The sequence below is a fragment of the Hemicordylus capensis genome, chromosome 11 (assembly GCF_027244095.1).
Source record: "Hemicordylus capensis ecotype Gifberg chromosome 11, rHemCap1.1.pri, whole genome shotgun sequence".
Lineage (NCBI taxonomy): Eukaryota > Metazoa > Chordata > Lepidosauria > Squamata > Cordylidae > Hemicordylus > Hemicordylus capensis.
In genome coordinates, this window is record NC_069667.1 from 1,360,099 (window position 1) to 1,375,146 (window position 15,048).

At 52.9% G+C, this 15,048-nt stretch overlaps 1 protein-coding gene across 5 annotated transcripts in view; it reads right to left on the bottom strand.

Moving 5' to 3' along the window:
- Window positions 1-1,073: 1,073 nt before the first annotated feature.
- Window positions 1,074-15,048, bottom strand: part of STARD8 (StAR related lipid transfer domain containing 8) — an 87,877-nt gene continuing 73,902 nt past the window's right edge. For all 5 annotated transcript variants that reach the window (XM_053274080.1, XM_053274075.1, XM_053274078.1 and 2 more), the window contains 9 exons: window positions 11,270-11,446; window positions 10,166-10,325; window positions 9,810-10,008; window positions 8,967-9,177; window positions 7,610-7,724; window positions 6,817-7,041; window positions 4,828-5,045; window positions 4,310-4,486; window positions 1,074-3,364 (listed from right to left, as the gene is read on the bottom strand). In XM_053274080.1, coding sequence (XP_053130055.1) covers window positions 3,247-3,364; window positions 4,310-4,486; window positions 4,828-5,045; window positions 6,817-7,041; window positions 7,610-7,724; window positions 8,967-9,177; window positions 9,810-10,008; window positions 10,166-10,325; window positions 11,270-11,446 — 1,600 coding nt within the window. In that variant the 3' untranslated portion in view covers window positions 1,074-3,246. The remainder of the gene's footprint in view (window positions 3,365-4,309; window positions 4,487-4,827; window positions 5,046-6,816; window positions 7,042-7,609; window positions 7,725-8,966; window positions 9,178-9,809; window positions 10,009-10,165; window positions 10,326-11,269; window positions 11,447-15,048) is intronic.

Consider the following 15,048-nt stretch of genomic DNA (forward strand, 5'->3'; position numbering starts at 1 on the left):
TGTTTTTTCAGGTTGTTAGTTGCTGTGAGACTGCTCCCCCTGCTGTTTACATTTTCAATGCGACTTGCCTGAATGGAGGTGTTTTGCCGCTCTTGAGCAGCTAATCTGGAAAGCGCCCTGGTTAGTGTAAGACATCTTAAGAAAACTTCAAGACAGTCAAAATGGCCACTGAATTTTCTGGCCCGAGAAAGAGGGAGCAGCAAGTAAGAGCTCAGCTGCCTTAGAAAGCAGGTTTCACAGGCTTTTGTGCAAAACGATGAGCCCCATCGAGTCAACATTAAGCAGTTCAAAGCCCCATTGACTGCTGGAGGAAAACATGCAACGTAACGGGACTTAAAAGGTGCTTCACTTAGACCTTGCACACCGTTTGTATCAAGGCAGTGAATGAGCAGGGGTGGGACTTTCACGCCCTGGCTGCTTTGATGGCAAGGCATTGATGCTTTTTCATATTTGCGGTGTCTGCGGCAGGAAACATGCCAGATTCACCACATAGAAAGGGGTCTCCATCAGAGACACTGGCATAGTCTTGTTCCGGCAAGACCAAAAGAGCAGCCTGGCCATGCCTGGTATCACTCAGCTGCTGGTCCTGTGTGGCAGTACGTTGACCCGTACCTGGCTGTTTCTCCAAAGGGAGCCATATCATTGGCCTGCCCCAATTCCTGTAGAGGCTGTGTGCCTGTGTTTGCCCACGTGGTCATCATGACAGCCCCAGGAGAGGGCGACTTCTCCAAAGCCATCTGCTGTGCTTCATGGCTGAAGAGGGCTGGTGAGCAGAATTCCTGCACTACCCTACACATCGAGGAATACGTTTAAGACTGGATTCCAGGAGCTAAATCAAACACGTTGGGATCATTGGTTTCTGAGTTTCCAGTGCAGAATAAGTTCATGTCTTGTGAATCCCAACACACATGACACTTCCCTTCAGCCAGCAATCCAAGAGGAAACGCTACACATCCAGGATTTTGTATTTCCCCGGGGTTTGTAGGGGAGGCTCAGACGTTGGTCCTTAGGAAGGCAAACACACTCCCTTTAAAACTCCCTCTTTGACATGAGGAATTCACAGCTAGGCCATCAAGTATGTTAGTACTTTATTATTTACTGTACAAATAGAGAAGGGGGAACTCCTCTATCTGGCCACTCTGCAGTGTCTACATATGGTACAAAAATTTATTAAATACAAAATACACTCTCACTGGCAAACATCACCTGTCCAAATGCTCTTACACTCTAGTTATATATTAAATTAATATCCCAACTGTACAATATATATAGATATGAAAGGGAACTTTATATTGATCAGAAAATAAATCACATCCCCAGACGTTAGTATTACAAAAAAAAAAAAGGCCCACATGGAGAATACAAGTTGTTTGCATTTTTAAAAAGTAATTAAAACAAAAGAGTGGACAAAAGCAATTGATTTTATCATCTGTGAAACAGACACCATTAGCTTCCTAATAGATTAGGATTTCTTGCTTTCCAATTGGAATGCTGTCTTGTTAATTGGGCCCGGGTTAAGTACATACAAGCTAATGATAGCCAAGGTCAGCCTATTGGTTTAGAAAACACAGGCCAGAGAGTACAGGAGTCTCTAGCTCAAAGGACATCACTTTTCCTGCTCCTCCCCTCCATCACGGAACCACCTTTCTTCTGGCATTCCAGAGGAGGGCAGGTGTCATAAGAGGGTATACGACCCCATACTCGCCCAAATTCATGACCCCTTTGCCAGCAGGAAGGGGACTCCCATCTCCTAGCTCGGCAGGTAGGCAACCTTTGGCACTCCAGCTGTTTTTGAACTAAAACTCCCCCTAAAATAAAATGTGGTTGGGGATGATGGCAGTTGTAGTTCAACAGCACCTGGAATGCCAAAGGCTGCCTACTGCTTCTGCCTTCGCTTCTGGGTCGTTGATCATGCAGAGATGAAGTTAGCTCAGGCAGGAGTTGGTGGCTCCCACAGATGCAAGCTTGACCCCAACATGTTTTAAGAGCTTGAGAACTCTGGCTTAGTCCCCTTTGGCAGAACCATGGCAATCGGGGTCCAGATCCGGTGCAAAGACAGAAGGAGCAGGCAGAAGCTTTCCTTCCATCTGCTCTGTCTTGTTCCTTAACATGAATGGGAAATCTCTCTTTGGCCTTGAAAGACATCCTGTTGGACTCCGACAAACAAGATCATCCACCCCTATAAATGGAAGAGGCCAAGACACAAAGGACTGGAGCAACTGGGCCAGTCCCTGCCTTGCGCCACTCTAGGGGTGGCCGTCCACAGTCACACACACAAACAAGAGCAACAGCCATCACTTTTCTGACTTCCATGACAAAGTACAGTGAATGTCTGTGTCACACACACACACACACACACACACACACACACACACACACACACACACACACACTTATTTCTATGTGCTACAACACAGCTAGGCACACCTGACATACACAGCAACACCTCCTCTTCCTCCTGCTGCACACACTTGACCAGCAACCACCAAGTAGTAACCTCCTCTGTCTCCAACTGGCCACTCTCCAACTCTCGGACGCCAAGACAACTCTGTCTTCTCCCGCTTCTCTCCCTACACCAATGCCTCCACGTCAACGGTCCCTTCCCAGGTGCTACGCTGTGCAGGTGAGCCCATCCATTAGTCAAACTGAGCAATGAGAACTCAAAAGATACAAAAGAGCTACTTTCGACTGAGCCAGGGCACTGGTTCATCTAACCCACTCTGGCTGGGGTGGCTCTCCCGGGCCTCGGGAGGGCATCTTTGCCAGCCCCCCAAATCTGAGGTCACCTGGGACTAGAACCTAGGTCTCTGGAAGTGCAAAGCATGTGCTTTGCTGCTGAGGGGCACCCACTCCCCAACCACACCCTGTGTTCCTGACTGCCAGTTTGGATTTCGTCACCCTTCTCCTTTCCCTGGCAGCTGAGAAAGCCATCGATGGGCAACACCACCCTCTGGAGCTTTGGAGAAGGGGAATCCCAAATCCCATTCAAACAACAAGCGATGTTGCTGAACCAGAAAATGGCAGCCAAATGTATCCTCATTGGGGAATGCCGCTAGGATCCACTCGTGAAACCTCTTGAATGCAAGAGAACGCATGGCTGATTCTCCTGCCCTGCAGGAGGCGGGGCGCAGTTCAAGGGGGGAACTCTGTGCTCAGCTGCCCGGAAGAGCCCCTTCCCAAAGCCAAAGCCGAGTCGCTCAGCTGCAACGTCTGCCTCCAGCAGAACCAGCATTCAGAGGGGGCCTCTCAGATCTTTGTCTCCGGGCCGCTTGGGTTGAGCGCTGGGAAGGAATCCCGTATCCTGGCCAGCTCCATCGCACAGAGGTGGCCAAAGACTTTGCTGTACCAGTCCAGAGACCGGCCCCTGGAAAGACAGAAGAGCCGCAAGTCAGCGATGGGCACTGCGTGGCCAGCCTGCCGCTTTGGCAGCAGGAGTCTGCCCCCTGGCTCTTGGCCTGAAACCCGGCAGAGTCTCAGAAGCAAGCGGGGAGCAGTGGGGGGGGGGGGGCTGGGGCAGAAGCCGGCTTGCAGCCCCTTTGAGTCATTTGCCCATATTCCATTCAAGCACCAGGCCAGGGCTCTGCTTGGTGTGGGATGGGGGCTGCTTCCCTCGGGGTCGATGGGCTGCTGGCTCATATGGCTGCACACCGGACGGGATTTCCATGGGGGAACCGACTCTGTTGAAAAGCAGAGTCGCCCTTGAGATGACAGGCACAATCTGTCTACGTGGGACAGTCCAGCTGCAGGCATCGGGTGATGAAAAGGCAGCTGTAAACCAGCCCAGTGCCACACCAGATCCCGGAAAACCCTCCCCTTCCGGGTTGAGAACACACCCTGCATCACAAAGAAGTCAGCAACAGCCCTTTGCAGACCCCCTGGGGGCGTTTTCTTGGACCCAGTGGGTTGCTCTGCCTTGTGCGCCTGAAGGAGGAAGGAAGGGGGCTCATGGCAGGGAGGCCCAGGTGCAAGGGTCAAGGACAGGGCTACCCCACCACAGAAACACAGGAAGCTGCCATGTACTGAGTCAGACCCTTGGTCCATCTCGCTCAGTATTGTCTTCACAGACTGGCAGCGGCTTCTCCAAGGTTGCAGGCAGGAATCTCTCTCAGTCCAATCTTGGAGATGCTGCCAGGCAGGGAACCTGGAACCTTCAGCTCTTCCCATCATCCCCTGAGGGGAATATCTCACAGTGCTCACACTTCTAGTCTCCCATTCAATGCTTGCTGCCACCAGACCAGCTCTCCTTCCCAAATAACCAACATTCCTTTGTTTGACAGAAAAAGAGACACAAAAACAGTCGGGCGCATACCTGAGATCTGCCCGGCAGATGTGAGTCACTTTAGAGCGCCCCATCCCACAGGGCTCGATCAGGTACTGGGAGGTCAGGATCACACCTCTGACTGCACCTTCCAGCTGCAGCTTCTTATGCTCCAGTGATAAGGAAACCAGGAGGCAGCCCCCTCGGGGCAGGTCCGTGCGCCACTTCCTGCAAAAACAACAAAAGGAAACTCATGTTGGGCTCAGCCGGGCAGCAACAGAGGGGCCAGTTGGTTGACTGATTTAAGAGATTCGTATCCCACTTTGGGGGGTACAATTCTGGGAAGGTCCTATCAGCGTCAGGACCAGGGAGAGGCCAAATTTCACCTGATGCTTTGCTCCATCCTCTGAATTTATTTTAGCCGTTTTCAAACACACCCGCCCACCCCGCTCCTGCCTGAACACTCTAGCCAGCCGAACTAGAAGTTGCATCACGGGACAGCCACAAATGAGAAAGGCAAGGGTGGCTGGGTGGGCCCCAGTCTGAGCTTGCAGGCTCTTGGCTCTCACCGGAGGACGACAAAGTCCCGGCGGGGATGGGGGCCCATGCTGTCCGTCACGTAGTGGTACACCTCGGTGTCCTTGTCCAGGGCCTCGATCACTTTCTCCTGCAGCAGGTCTTCGTCCCAAAGGCGCCGCTCCCGGAGCAGCCGCTGGAGCACGGTGTGGGGAGGGGCTTCTGCTTCCGTGGACGCCTTCCACAGCCGCAGAGGGTGGCCATCACCCACCTGTGGAAACACAGAGGCAAGCAGCTAATTGGGCAGCAGGCGGCCCGGAGACACAAGGGCTGGTGGCCGAGGAAGTAGCCAGAGGAGGAGGGAGGACTGCACCTTGCTCTCTGCTGAGCTACGAGGAGACTCTTTCTGGTCTCAGCTGGCAGCCATTCGGCCTGCCCCGCCCCTCCAAACGCCTTGCCCTGACAGGTCAGCCAGCCTGCCAGCCCCTGACTTTACAAGTCAGTTGGTCAACCTGTATCCTGCTCCCCAAAGCCATGAAAAGACAGACCCACATCAAAACACAGATTTCTGTGAACATAATGGTTCGCCTTCTTACAGGCAGGCTTTATTTATTTATTTGTTTGTTTCCTTGATTGATTTCTATACCGCCCTTCCAAAAAGAGCTCAGGGCAGTTTTAATTGTGGTTTTGGCTGCTGTCTGAGCGCTGCTTTTCAATACGTAAATAGCTAGTCAAGCATTTTTATACAAGTGGTTTGATTAAAAAAAAATTAGGGAATGAGCCATAGCTTAGGGTGAAACTACATGTCAAGGCAAAGTTCAATGACTGGAATTCAAAAGCTGACATTCTTCTTACGAAAGAAGCACCTTCCCCCCTGACACACCCGTTTGCAGCAGGCAGAGGACCCGCTTTGGCGCCAGGAGCCCCAATCTTTCTTGGGTGTTTGATTAAGCTATTTGGTTCCAACCACCAAAAAAGGCAGCACTCAGAACTTGGGTTCCAAGGAGGCGCACACACTGACGGCAGACTTGGAGCAAGGAAACGGCTTCCTGGTCTGCTTTTCTTCACAAGTCCGGGCTTTTACACATTTGCATGTCACCTGAGCCTGCTTCAGACATCATGCTGTGCAAATGTCTGTGCACACGCACACATGTTTGTGTGAATGACTGTACCTGTGTTCAGAGGCGTAGCAAGACCCTCGGTCTGCCTCACTCAGCTCACCCCCCATCTCCCCTGGAGGCCAAGAGATAAGAAACAGAGGCAGGGCAGGGGCAGCAGTGGGGCGGACTGCTTGGGGGGCCCCTGGCCCTCTGGGACCAGGAACATTTGTCCCTGGTTGCCCAAGGGATGCTACGCCCATGCCTGTGTTCATCTGAGAAGTGGAACCGGATGCAGGCCCTTCCAGGACGTGGTACAGAGAGGAAGTGTCCTCCTGCACCTGCGCCCAGCATCACATGGGAATGACTGGGCCTGTGGACAGATCTGGACCCGAGGAGACTGTACACTCATCGTAGGAGCACTGAGCATAGTGTGCGAATGTTTGTCCCAAGGGCAGCAACTGAGTGAATCTGAGGGGCAGCCTCAAGAGGCAAATCTTCCCTTCCTGCAGTGCCGAGTCTGTTGGCGATGGAGTTCCAGCGCATCAACCTTTTGCACCAACTATCCTAGTGACCACCAGGGGCATTGGGAGCAGAGGTCTCCTGACCTGCCCCTGCTTGCCTCTAGTCTAGACCCCTGCCTTGACTCCTCAGGTATTTCCTGTGGGGAGTCAGTCCTCTTCCTTTCCTCCTAGAGAGTAGACAGAAACAATTTCTCTCTCCCCACCTATCCATGATGTAGCCTTTCCTATCCAAAATGTACTTCACCAATAAACCTATTGAGCTTAGACTGTACAACAGTCTCCATGTGTGTTCTTTAGATGACTGCAGCAACAAAAGTCTGCCCTCTACTCTGTAGCTGGAGTGGGTCACTTCCTTCGTTGGCGCTTTGAAAAACAGCGACACGCTCCAACCGCATATGCCCCGCACCCCCTGCCCCGTTACCTTCTTGCAGGAAAGCTCCGTGTTCTGCGGGCCGGGCATGCTGAGCCAGCCCTTGAAGCGCTCCGAGGACTCCTTCAGCAGGCCTTGGATGCTGACCTCCAGGTCGGCCTGGGGATCCTGGCCCTCTCTCGGCACGCTCTGGCTCGTCAGCTCGGACAGGGAGAGTGGGCGGGCGTCAGCCGATACATACGAGTTGCACAGCTGGATCAGCATATCGTGGGGGATCTGGGGGGAGCCGAGCCATGGGGCAGTTTTAGCACTCAGGACAAACACCCCCTGCCCCAATTGGCAAACATGCCCCCCCCACACAAATCCCAAAGCCTTGCTGGATCCCACGCAGGCTGGCTCTGAATCTGTCCCGATAAGTCAGTGGGGTTTGGAAGAGGGCAGCAGGGCTAGCAAGAGTGATCCAGGGAGGGAAGAGGCAAAGGTGCAGGGCAAGCCTCCGGGAAGGCAAGCGCAGAACCAGCTCTCTCAAAAAGGACGGTCCTGTCCCAGCTTGCTGACTGCAGTGCAAGGAGTGAGACACTGAAACGAGAGGCTGCTGCTGACTGGCTGGTAAAGGCAAAGTGTGCCCTCGAGTCGGTTTCGACTCCTGCTGACCACCACAGAGCCCTGCGGCTGTCGAGCTGCTGAAATGGTATTTACTGGACGTGAAATGCAGCAGAAAGGATCCTGGTTTCCCTCTGGCTGTTGCTGGCCACCCTGGGAAGAGAAGTCCGGAAGGGCGGGGTACACACGCCAGGCAGACAAGCGGGGCCACTAACTTCAGGAGCAATAAGGGCAGCGGTACCTGGAAGAGCTTCTTGCAGTCCGTGATCATGTGGGAGAGGCCCTGGGTGGCGGCCAGGTTTTCATTCAGGTCCTTCTGGTCAGGCTTCCCCACGGTGCCCTTCTTGTGGATCAGCCTGCCACGTGGAGACAAAGAGGGAGAGGTGAGCACGGCACCTGCCTGTAACCTCTCGGCCCGGCCAGTCCGGAGGCAGCTGGGAATGCGGGAGGCGTCCTGGGCAAAGGCCAAGTCCAGTTCTTCCAGGGTGTGCCCAAGCACACAGCAACGACGCAGGGCCCCCTCCATCCACGGACAGGGGACCTCGGCAGCCATTTAATTTTCAGTTGATAAAAACAGAAGGGGGAGGAAAGGGAAGCCGATTGAACAGGGAGTTCTTAGCCACATCCTCAGCCACCAAGCGCAAGTGAACATGATGAGACTCTTGCAAGATGTTGGTTTGGGGAACAAAACTGGGGGGTTTGGGGTTGGGGTGTGTGTGTGTGTGTGTGTGTGTGTGTGTGTGTGTGTGTGTGTGTTTGCATTTCTCAGAAATCTGGCAGACCTAAAAATGACATAAAAATAAGAGGAATAGAAAGAGCAGATAGATTTTCTCAAGAGTTGCTAAAGATACTTTCAGCTGCCAAGCAAATGATCTTCCAACATGATATGATCCCTCTAAAGATGCTGGCTTTGGTGGGCAAAGCTGGGGGAGATTTGCATTTTTCAGAAGTCGGGTATCAATCGCCTTTGAGAACTATCATTAAGGGGTGGCTTTATTCACCACCACATCCACAGCCAGGGGTAAAAGAGCAAAATGTATCCCACTCTCAATGGGTGGCCACGGGCAGGCCAAGGATCAGCGTGTCTTTCCGCACAGTCCAATGACATGGATGCTGAATGTCTGCCCCTGATTGACATACATGCCTGTGAATGGCCGTAAAGAGGCCCCACAGATCCACTCCACTGGGAACCCTGTAAAGGGAGGGGTCCCAAACGTGGGGAGGCAGCTGTATGGGCACTGGGCTCGTTGTGAATAGGAGTAGATCAGAGCCACCGGGATGACTCTGCCTGTGTCTGTGAACACGTGAAAGGGGCTTTAGTGATGACAGTTAAGTCCGGAGCCAAGAGGTGGCTGTTACACTGGACTCCTGGAGCCAGAGCGAGAAGGATTTGCTCTCGCTAAGGGACACAGCACACTCGGCCTTGGTCTTGTTTCCAGGTGGGGTGGCTTCTTCACTCCCACGATCCCCCCTCCCTCCACCTCATGGCCTCAGGAAGGACCACCCAATGGTCCTGACCGGCTGCCGCTGACCCCGAGCGTGCCTCCTGCACAGGCACAGGCACACTGCTGCCCCCAGCCTGCTTCTGCCTCCCTCACCTTGGAGAGGTGCTCTCTTTCTTGCAGACGTTGAGATGGAAAATGGACGGGGCCAGACACACAGCCAGGTTCCCGGCCGTCATCTGGTTCTCCTCGGCGGAGGCAATGTCACTGAGGAAGTACAGCAGCGTCTGCAGCACCTCCCGGTTCTCATCCGGCATCAGCACGATGGCCGCCTGGATGGCTTGCAGCCTCTGCTCTTTAGGGACAACTGAAAAGCCCAAGAAAAGAAGTCAGCCACCAGCAGGAACGGGGGTGCTCCACACTAGGACGGCGGCAGTGTGCCAAGGACGGGCTGGATTCTGGACCCCAAACCAGCTCTGCACACAGGCCTGGCTTTGCTTAGTGGGCAGACTTTGTTCTGCTTGGCCAGGGGAGGGCCCAGGACCGTTCCAGAGCGCTCAGTCTACCTACCCACCCCAATCCTGGCTTCTGAGATCCCAACAAGCTTTGCCTGTCTAGAGTTCAGGCCGTTGTCTCTCTCAGAGGCAGGCAGCCTGTTGCTGAACTACAACTCCCATCACCCCCAGTTATTGTGGCTAGGGATGATGGCAGTTGTAGTCAGCACCGGCTGGAGAGCCAGGCTCGCCTGCCCTGGGCTAAGCCCTGGTTTCCGTCAGGGGTCCGCAACTCTGGCTCCCAGAGGGGGTGAGACGAGAACTCCCACCACCCCCAGCCCCCTGGGTGAGGATGAGGGTACCTGTAGACCAACCACATCCAAGGCCCCAAGAAGCTTGGGAGGGGGTGGGGTCAGGTCCCTGAGCGGGGTCTGGGGCGCGTCTCGGAGCCCTGCAGGGATCAGGCCCAGTCCCCCCCTGCTTTCCGGCTCTTCCCTCCACTCACACTGGTAGATCTGCAAAAACGTGTCGGTGAGTTTGCCACTGAAGACGGGCTCCGGGAGGTCGCGGAAGTACTGCTTCAGCAGGTCGGCGACATCGTAGGCTGACTGGCCCTCGTAATTCACGTTCTCGGGGGAGGCTTCGTTCATGTGCCGCAGCGCCTGGATCCGGGATTTCACCCCCGACTTGCGGAAAATCCCAACCTACCCAGAGGTGAGGAAGGGAGAGAGGAGACCATGATTCTGATGAAGAGGGTCTGCGAGGCAGAGGGGGACCCTGGAGGGGGCAGGCCAGCCCGAGATCCCAAGGAAGGCATCCTCGGCAAGTCCAAGTAGCGGGGGGGGGGGGGGAGCCGCTCACCTGGTCCAGGCATTGGCTCCGGATATACCGCATGGCCTGCTGGATGCTCTGGGGCAGAGGCTGCCCTGTCCTCTGAACGTTGATGATGGGGGGGACCCCAAAGACCATCTTGTCCCTGTAGTCAGGGGTCTTGCTCCTCTTCATGAACTTCGGAACGGTCCTGCCAGAGAAGAGGGACTGTTTAACTGGCCGGCCATGCCTCCCAGCTGCTTTCCTCTACCCGGGAAAGCCGTAGAGGCCTCGGCCTGAGAGCGCACCTCTGGGCGGGAGGGGGCCCTGCCTCCCCCAGCCCAGTGCAGGACCTGCCCCACTTCCAGCCCCATCACTGCTCTTTTGCTTGCTGCTGCTGCTGCTGCCACCGCCCTCTACACACACACACACACACACACACACACACACACACAACCCAAATATTTATATACCACTTTTCAACAAAAAGGTTCCCAAAGCGGTTTACAGAGAGAAACAATAAATAAATAAGAGCCCAGTCCCCGAAGGGCTCACCATCTAAAAAGAAACATAAGACAGACACCAGCAACAGTCACGGGAAGGATGCTGTGCTGGGGGCGGATGGGGCCAGTTACTCTCCCCCTGCTGAGTAGGTAGAGAGCCACCACTTTAAAAGGGTGCCTCTTTGCCCAGTTAGCAGGCGTTTCTAATGCTGGCTGTTTTTTCATGTTTCTGTCTTTCTGCATCTTTTTCACTTCAGCCACCAAGGAACTTCTGTGGAAATGGGATCTGCAGATGCAGTCAACGAAGAAGGTGTGCCACAAAGCCAGGCAGCATCCTATTCCGAAGCAGTTCAATCCCCTATGAGCGAAAGAATAACGTACTGACTGCGGGGGGTGGTGGGGGTGGTGGAGAGGGGCTTCCTCCCTTTGCCTCTTAACTCTCATGCTGACAGGTGTGCCTGGGGAGGTTCCTGCTGGATCAGAGCAGAAAGTAGTCCAGGATCCATCCTGCCAGCCAGCTCCTCGTAGGGAGGAGGGTCAGACTGCGGCCCCACTTCTGCAGGCCCAAGGGGGCCCCTCTCCCCCTGGCCCAGAGCATCTCTCCCCCGCCGCCTCCCCTGTCCCCCCCCCCCCCGCCCCCACGTTGGCTTACCATGCCCAGGCCTGCTTGTGGGGCACCACCGAGTATTTCTCCATGATGGCCGTGAGGTGAAGGAGGGAGCACTTCTGGAGGAGGTTGAGCTGGGAGGCCGACTGGCGGTTGATCTCCAGGGAGGCCGAGTTCAGGCTGGGCCGGTGGGAGTTCTGGAAGCTGTGCCAGCGGAGCTTCCTGGGGGGGGCGGGGAGAAAGGCCAGAGCGGACTGAGGGAGCCCGTTCCCAGCCGGATTCCCCACCCAAATGGGTCCCTCCAGTCAGCTTGCAAATATCCTTACAAAACGTTAACAATCATAGAAGACAGACATGGTTTTAAAAAGCAGAAGGAAGAGCAACGCACAGAGAGAAATGGACAACAAGTTTTGTTAATGCTGGCCTTGGGCCGAAATAAACCAATACATACATACATACATACATACATACAACAACAACAACAACAAGTTTGGTTAAAAAAACAAAAACACAGCCAGCCAATTTTAAAGTGCTGCTAAACAAGGAACCAGGATAATCATCCTTTGCCAACCTCGCCGTTGGCAAATTCGTGGCTGGTGAGGCACTAAAGTCAGTGGGTTAGGGGAAGCACAACTGCAAAAAGACTTAAAAATAAAGGGGGGGGGAGGAATAGCAAAAACATGCTAAAAATATATATCCTGTAATATTGCCAAGAGTCACCAAGAAGAATGAGCAGATCAAACCTCTGGAAATTTCTGGACACGCCCCCCTCCACCAATCACTCAAAGGCATTTTAATTTGGCAAGGGACAGCAAGAAGAATGAGCAGATCGAACCCCTGAACCCCACCCCCCAAATCACTGAAACACCCCCCCCCCCGCAAATCACTAAGAAAACCCTCGCCAAACGCGGATACTTGGGTCACGGTTGGCAAGACCTGTCACCATTTCCTATTCGCATGTCCTCAAAACCGCGGTTGGCAAGGGATGACTGTCTGGAGGGTGCATCAAGGGAACTGGCCAACAGGCTTCCTGGGTGCAAGGGATGGTGGTGGTTGAGCTTCCTTCCAAAGGGCAGCCCCCAGTAAGGGCGCCCCACACACCTTTGTGGCTCTCCTGTGTCCATCCTCAAGATGGGTCCTGGGACCCAGGACAGGCTTCATTTGTGGGCACAAGCAATGCAACACGGGATGAGACAGAATGGGCTGTCAGTCTCAAGAGACCACCTTGGGGAAGGATCCAGCAAATCCCCCCTCCCTGTTTCATTGACAGCCTCATAGGAAGACATGAAGCTGAGTCAAGCCATTGGTCCATCTAGGCCAGTATGGTCTACTCTGACTGACAGCAGCTCGCCGAGGTTTCAGGAACAGGTCTTCTCATCATTGCAACCTGATCCTTAGGAGCGTAGGAACATAGGAAGCTGCCATATACTGAGTCAGACCATGGGTCCATCTTGCTCAGTATCGTCTACCCAGACTGGCAGCGGCTTCTCCAAGGCTGCAGGCAGGAATCTCTCCCAGCCATGTCTTGGAGATGCTGCCAGGGAGGGAACTTGAAACCTTCTGCTCTTCCCAGAGCGGCCCCATTATCCCCTCAGGGGAATATCTTATAGTGCTCACACATCAATTCTCCCATTCAGATGCAACCAGGGCGGACGCTGCTTAGCTAAGGGGACAAGTCATGCTTGCGACCACCAGACCAGCTCTCCTCTCCTCATCCTCTCCTCTCTTGGCATCCTTGAACTAGAGATGCCAAGGATAGAGCCTGGGGCCGTCCGTACGCAGAGCATGTCTTCTCCCTCTGAAGCTGTGGCCCCTGCATCCCACAAGGAGCCCAAGACAGCTGACAAAACAGGTAGTGCCTAAAACACGGCTCCTGGGATAAGGAGTAGCAGTTTCCCAACAAGGTCAGCAGAATATGACCTCCAGTCTGAAAGCCTCCAAAGAGCAAAATGCAAAGAAGACACCTGAAGTCACGGCTTTAAAACAAAAACAAAAAACAAAAAAACCACATATGGCCAAGCAGTAAATCACACAATGCCTTTCAATTACAACTGTTAAAGCAAACCAAAAAAGAACTTAGCATTTTTGACAGGAGGGTGCAGCAAAGCAGGAATTGCAAATGATATTCACAGTCTCCGGCACGCTGGTTCCTTCTCAGCCCACAAGAGGGCACCACACACCCATCTGAAGTTGGACATTTCCTTTTGTTGTCCAAGCTACAGTGTGCTGAGCAAAGAATGTCCTTGTTGGTAGCCCTGCTCCATGTCAACAGCACCAGCAGTGGCAGCTGGTGGTTCCTAGAATGTGGGGGAGGCACTTTGTGGGAGGCAAGGGCGTAACTATAATAGGGCAAGGGGAGACAGTTGTCTGGGGGCCCACTGCCTTGCCCCCCCCGAGGCAAGTCACATGACTGACTCCCCCAGCCACGCACCCGCCCGGGCTTTTTTCAGTTGTATCCATCCTCCGAAATTGATGTGAGTGTTAAGACCTGGAGCTACCAGAACAGCATCTCTTTCTCTAGTACCATGAAATGACTTGCATCGCCCACAATTTACAAAACCTTTAAAAAATAATTTAGAGTGATATTCTATTGTGGCACATAGGTTTATATATATATTACTATGCTTTTTGTTACCACTATTCAGCATCATTTAAGATTTCTTTACTTCATGAGCTGGGCTTCAGTGAGGGTGGGGGTGCATTTTAAAATCTTGTCTCTGGGCCCACTCCAGCCTTGCTACGCCCCTGGTGAGAGGTGGAGCCAAGACTAGGCAGGTGCCTTAGCACTAACTGGCAAAGTGGAGATTTGTAGCTAGTGAGTGGGATCAAAACACAAACACAAGCACATAAATCTCAATTGCTCATCAGCAGAGATACAGAGAGATATGGAAAGCATCAGCTGCTTTATAGTGCTTCACAGGAGTGTGTAGATTTGTATCTAACATGGCAAGATCAGAGCACAAGCATACACACACGCACACACAGAGAACTGTACAAGCCACAAGTAAAGCACAGACTATCTACAAAAGGCTGCTTCTGTGGAGATCAAATGCATTCAGAAGTCAACATGGCAGCTCTGCCTGCCTAATTATTTCAAAAATGAATACTACTAATAACACAAGAAGAAAGAACTCTGAGCCAGAGCGGTACAATGGTCAGTGTGCTGGACTAGACTGAGGCAATCCAAGTCCAAATCCCCATTCAGCCACGAAACCCGCTGGGTGACTCTGGGACAGTCACTGATCTCTCAGCATAACCTTCCTGGTGGGGCTGTCAGGAGGAGAGCTGTGACCACTTGCACCACTCTGGGCTTCTCGGAGGAAGCACAGGCTGCACATGTAAAAGTAAAAATAGGCTAGACAAGTAAACACAAATCTTTTAAATAGATTTATAGTTTTAAATAATTTTAATGCTGGGTTTTAAATGTTTTTACTCTTTTAAATGATTTTAATCGTAAACTGCCCAGAGACGCAAGTTTTGGGCTGTATAGAAATATTTTAAATAAATAAATAAATACATCTATATAAGCCACAGGTAAAGCAGACATACATAAATAGAAATGTCACCGATTTCCCAGTGATGCTTGCTGCAGCTATGAACCATCTCCTGTAAATTAGCAGACACCATAGGAAGCAAAGATGCATGAGGACTCCCTCTCCCTACTCCATGCCTGATGAGCAGCTGGGTGCTGTCACAGTAGATTGTTTAGCACGGGTGGTAGATTTCTCATCAGCAGAAGTGGCAAGCAGCACCTGACAAAGGCAGAAGGTGTCTGGCCTACTAGGCATCTCAAAGATTTAATTGCCAACACTTTGCAAGAGCTG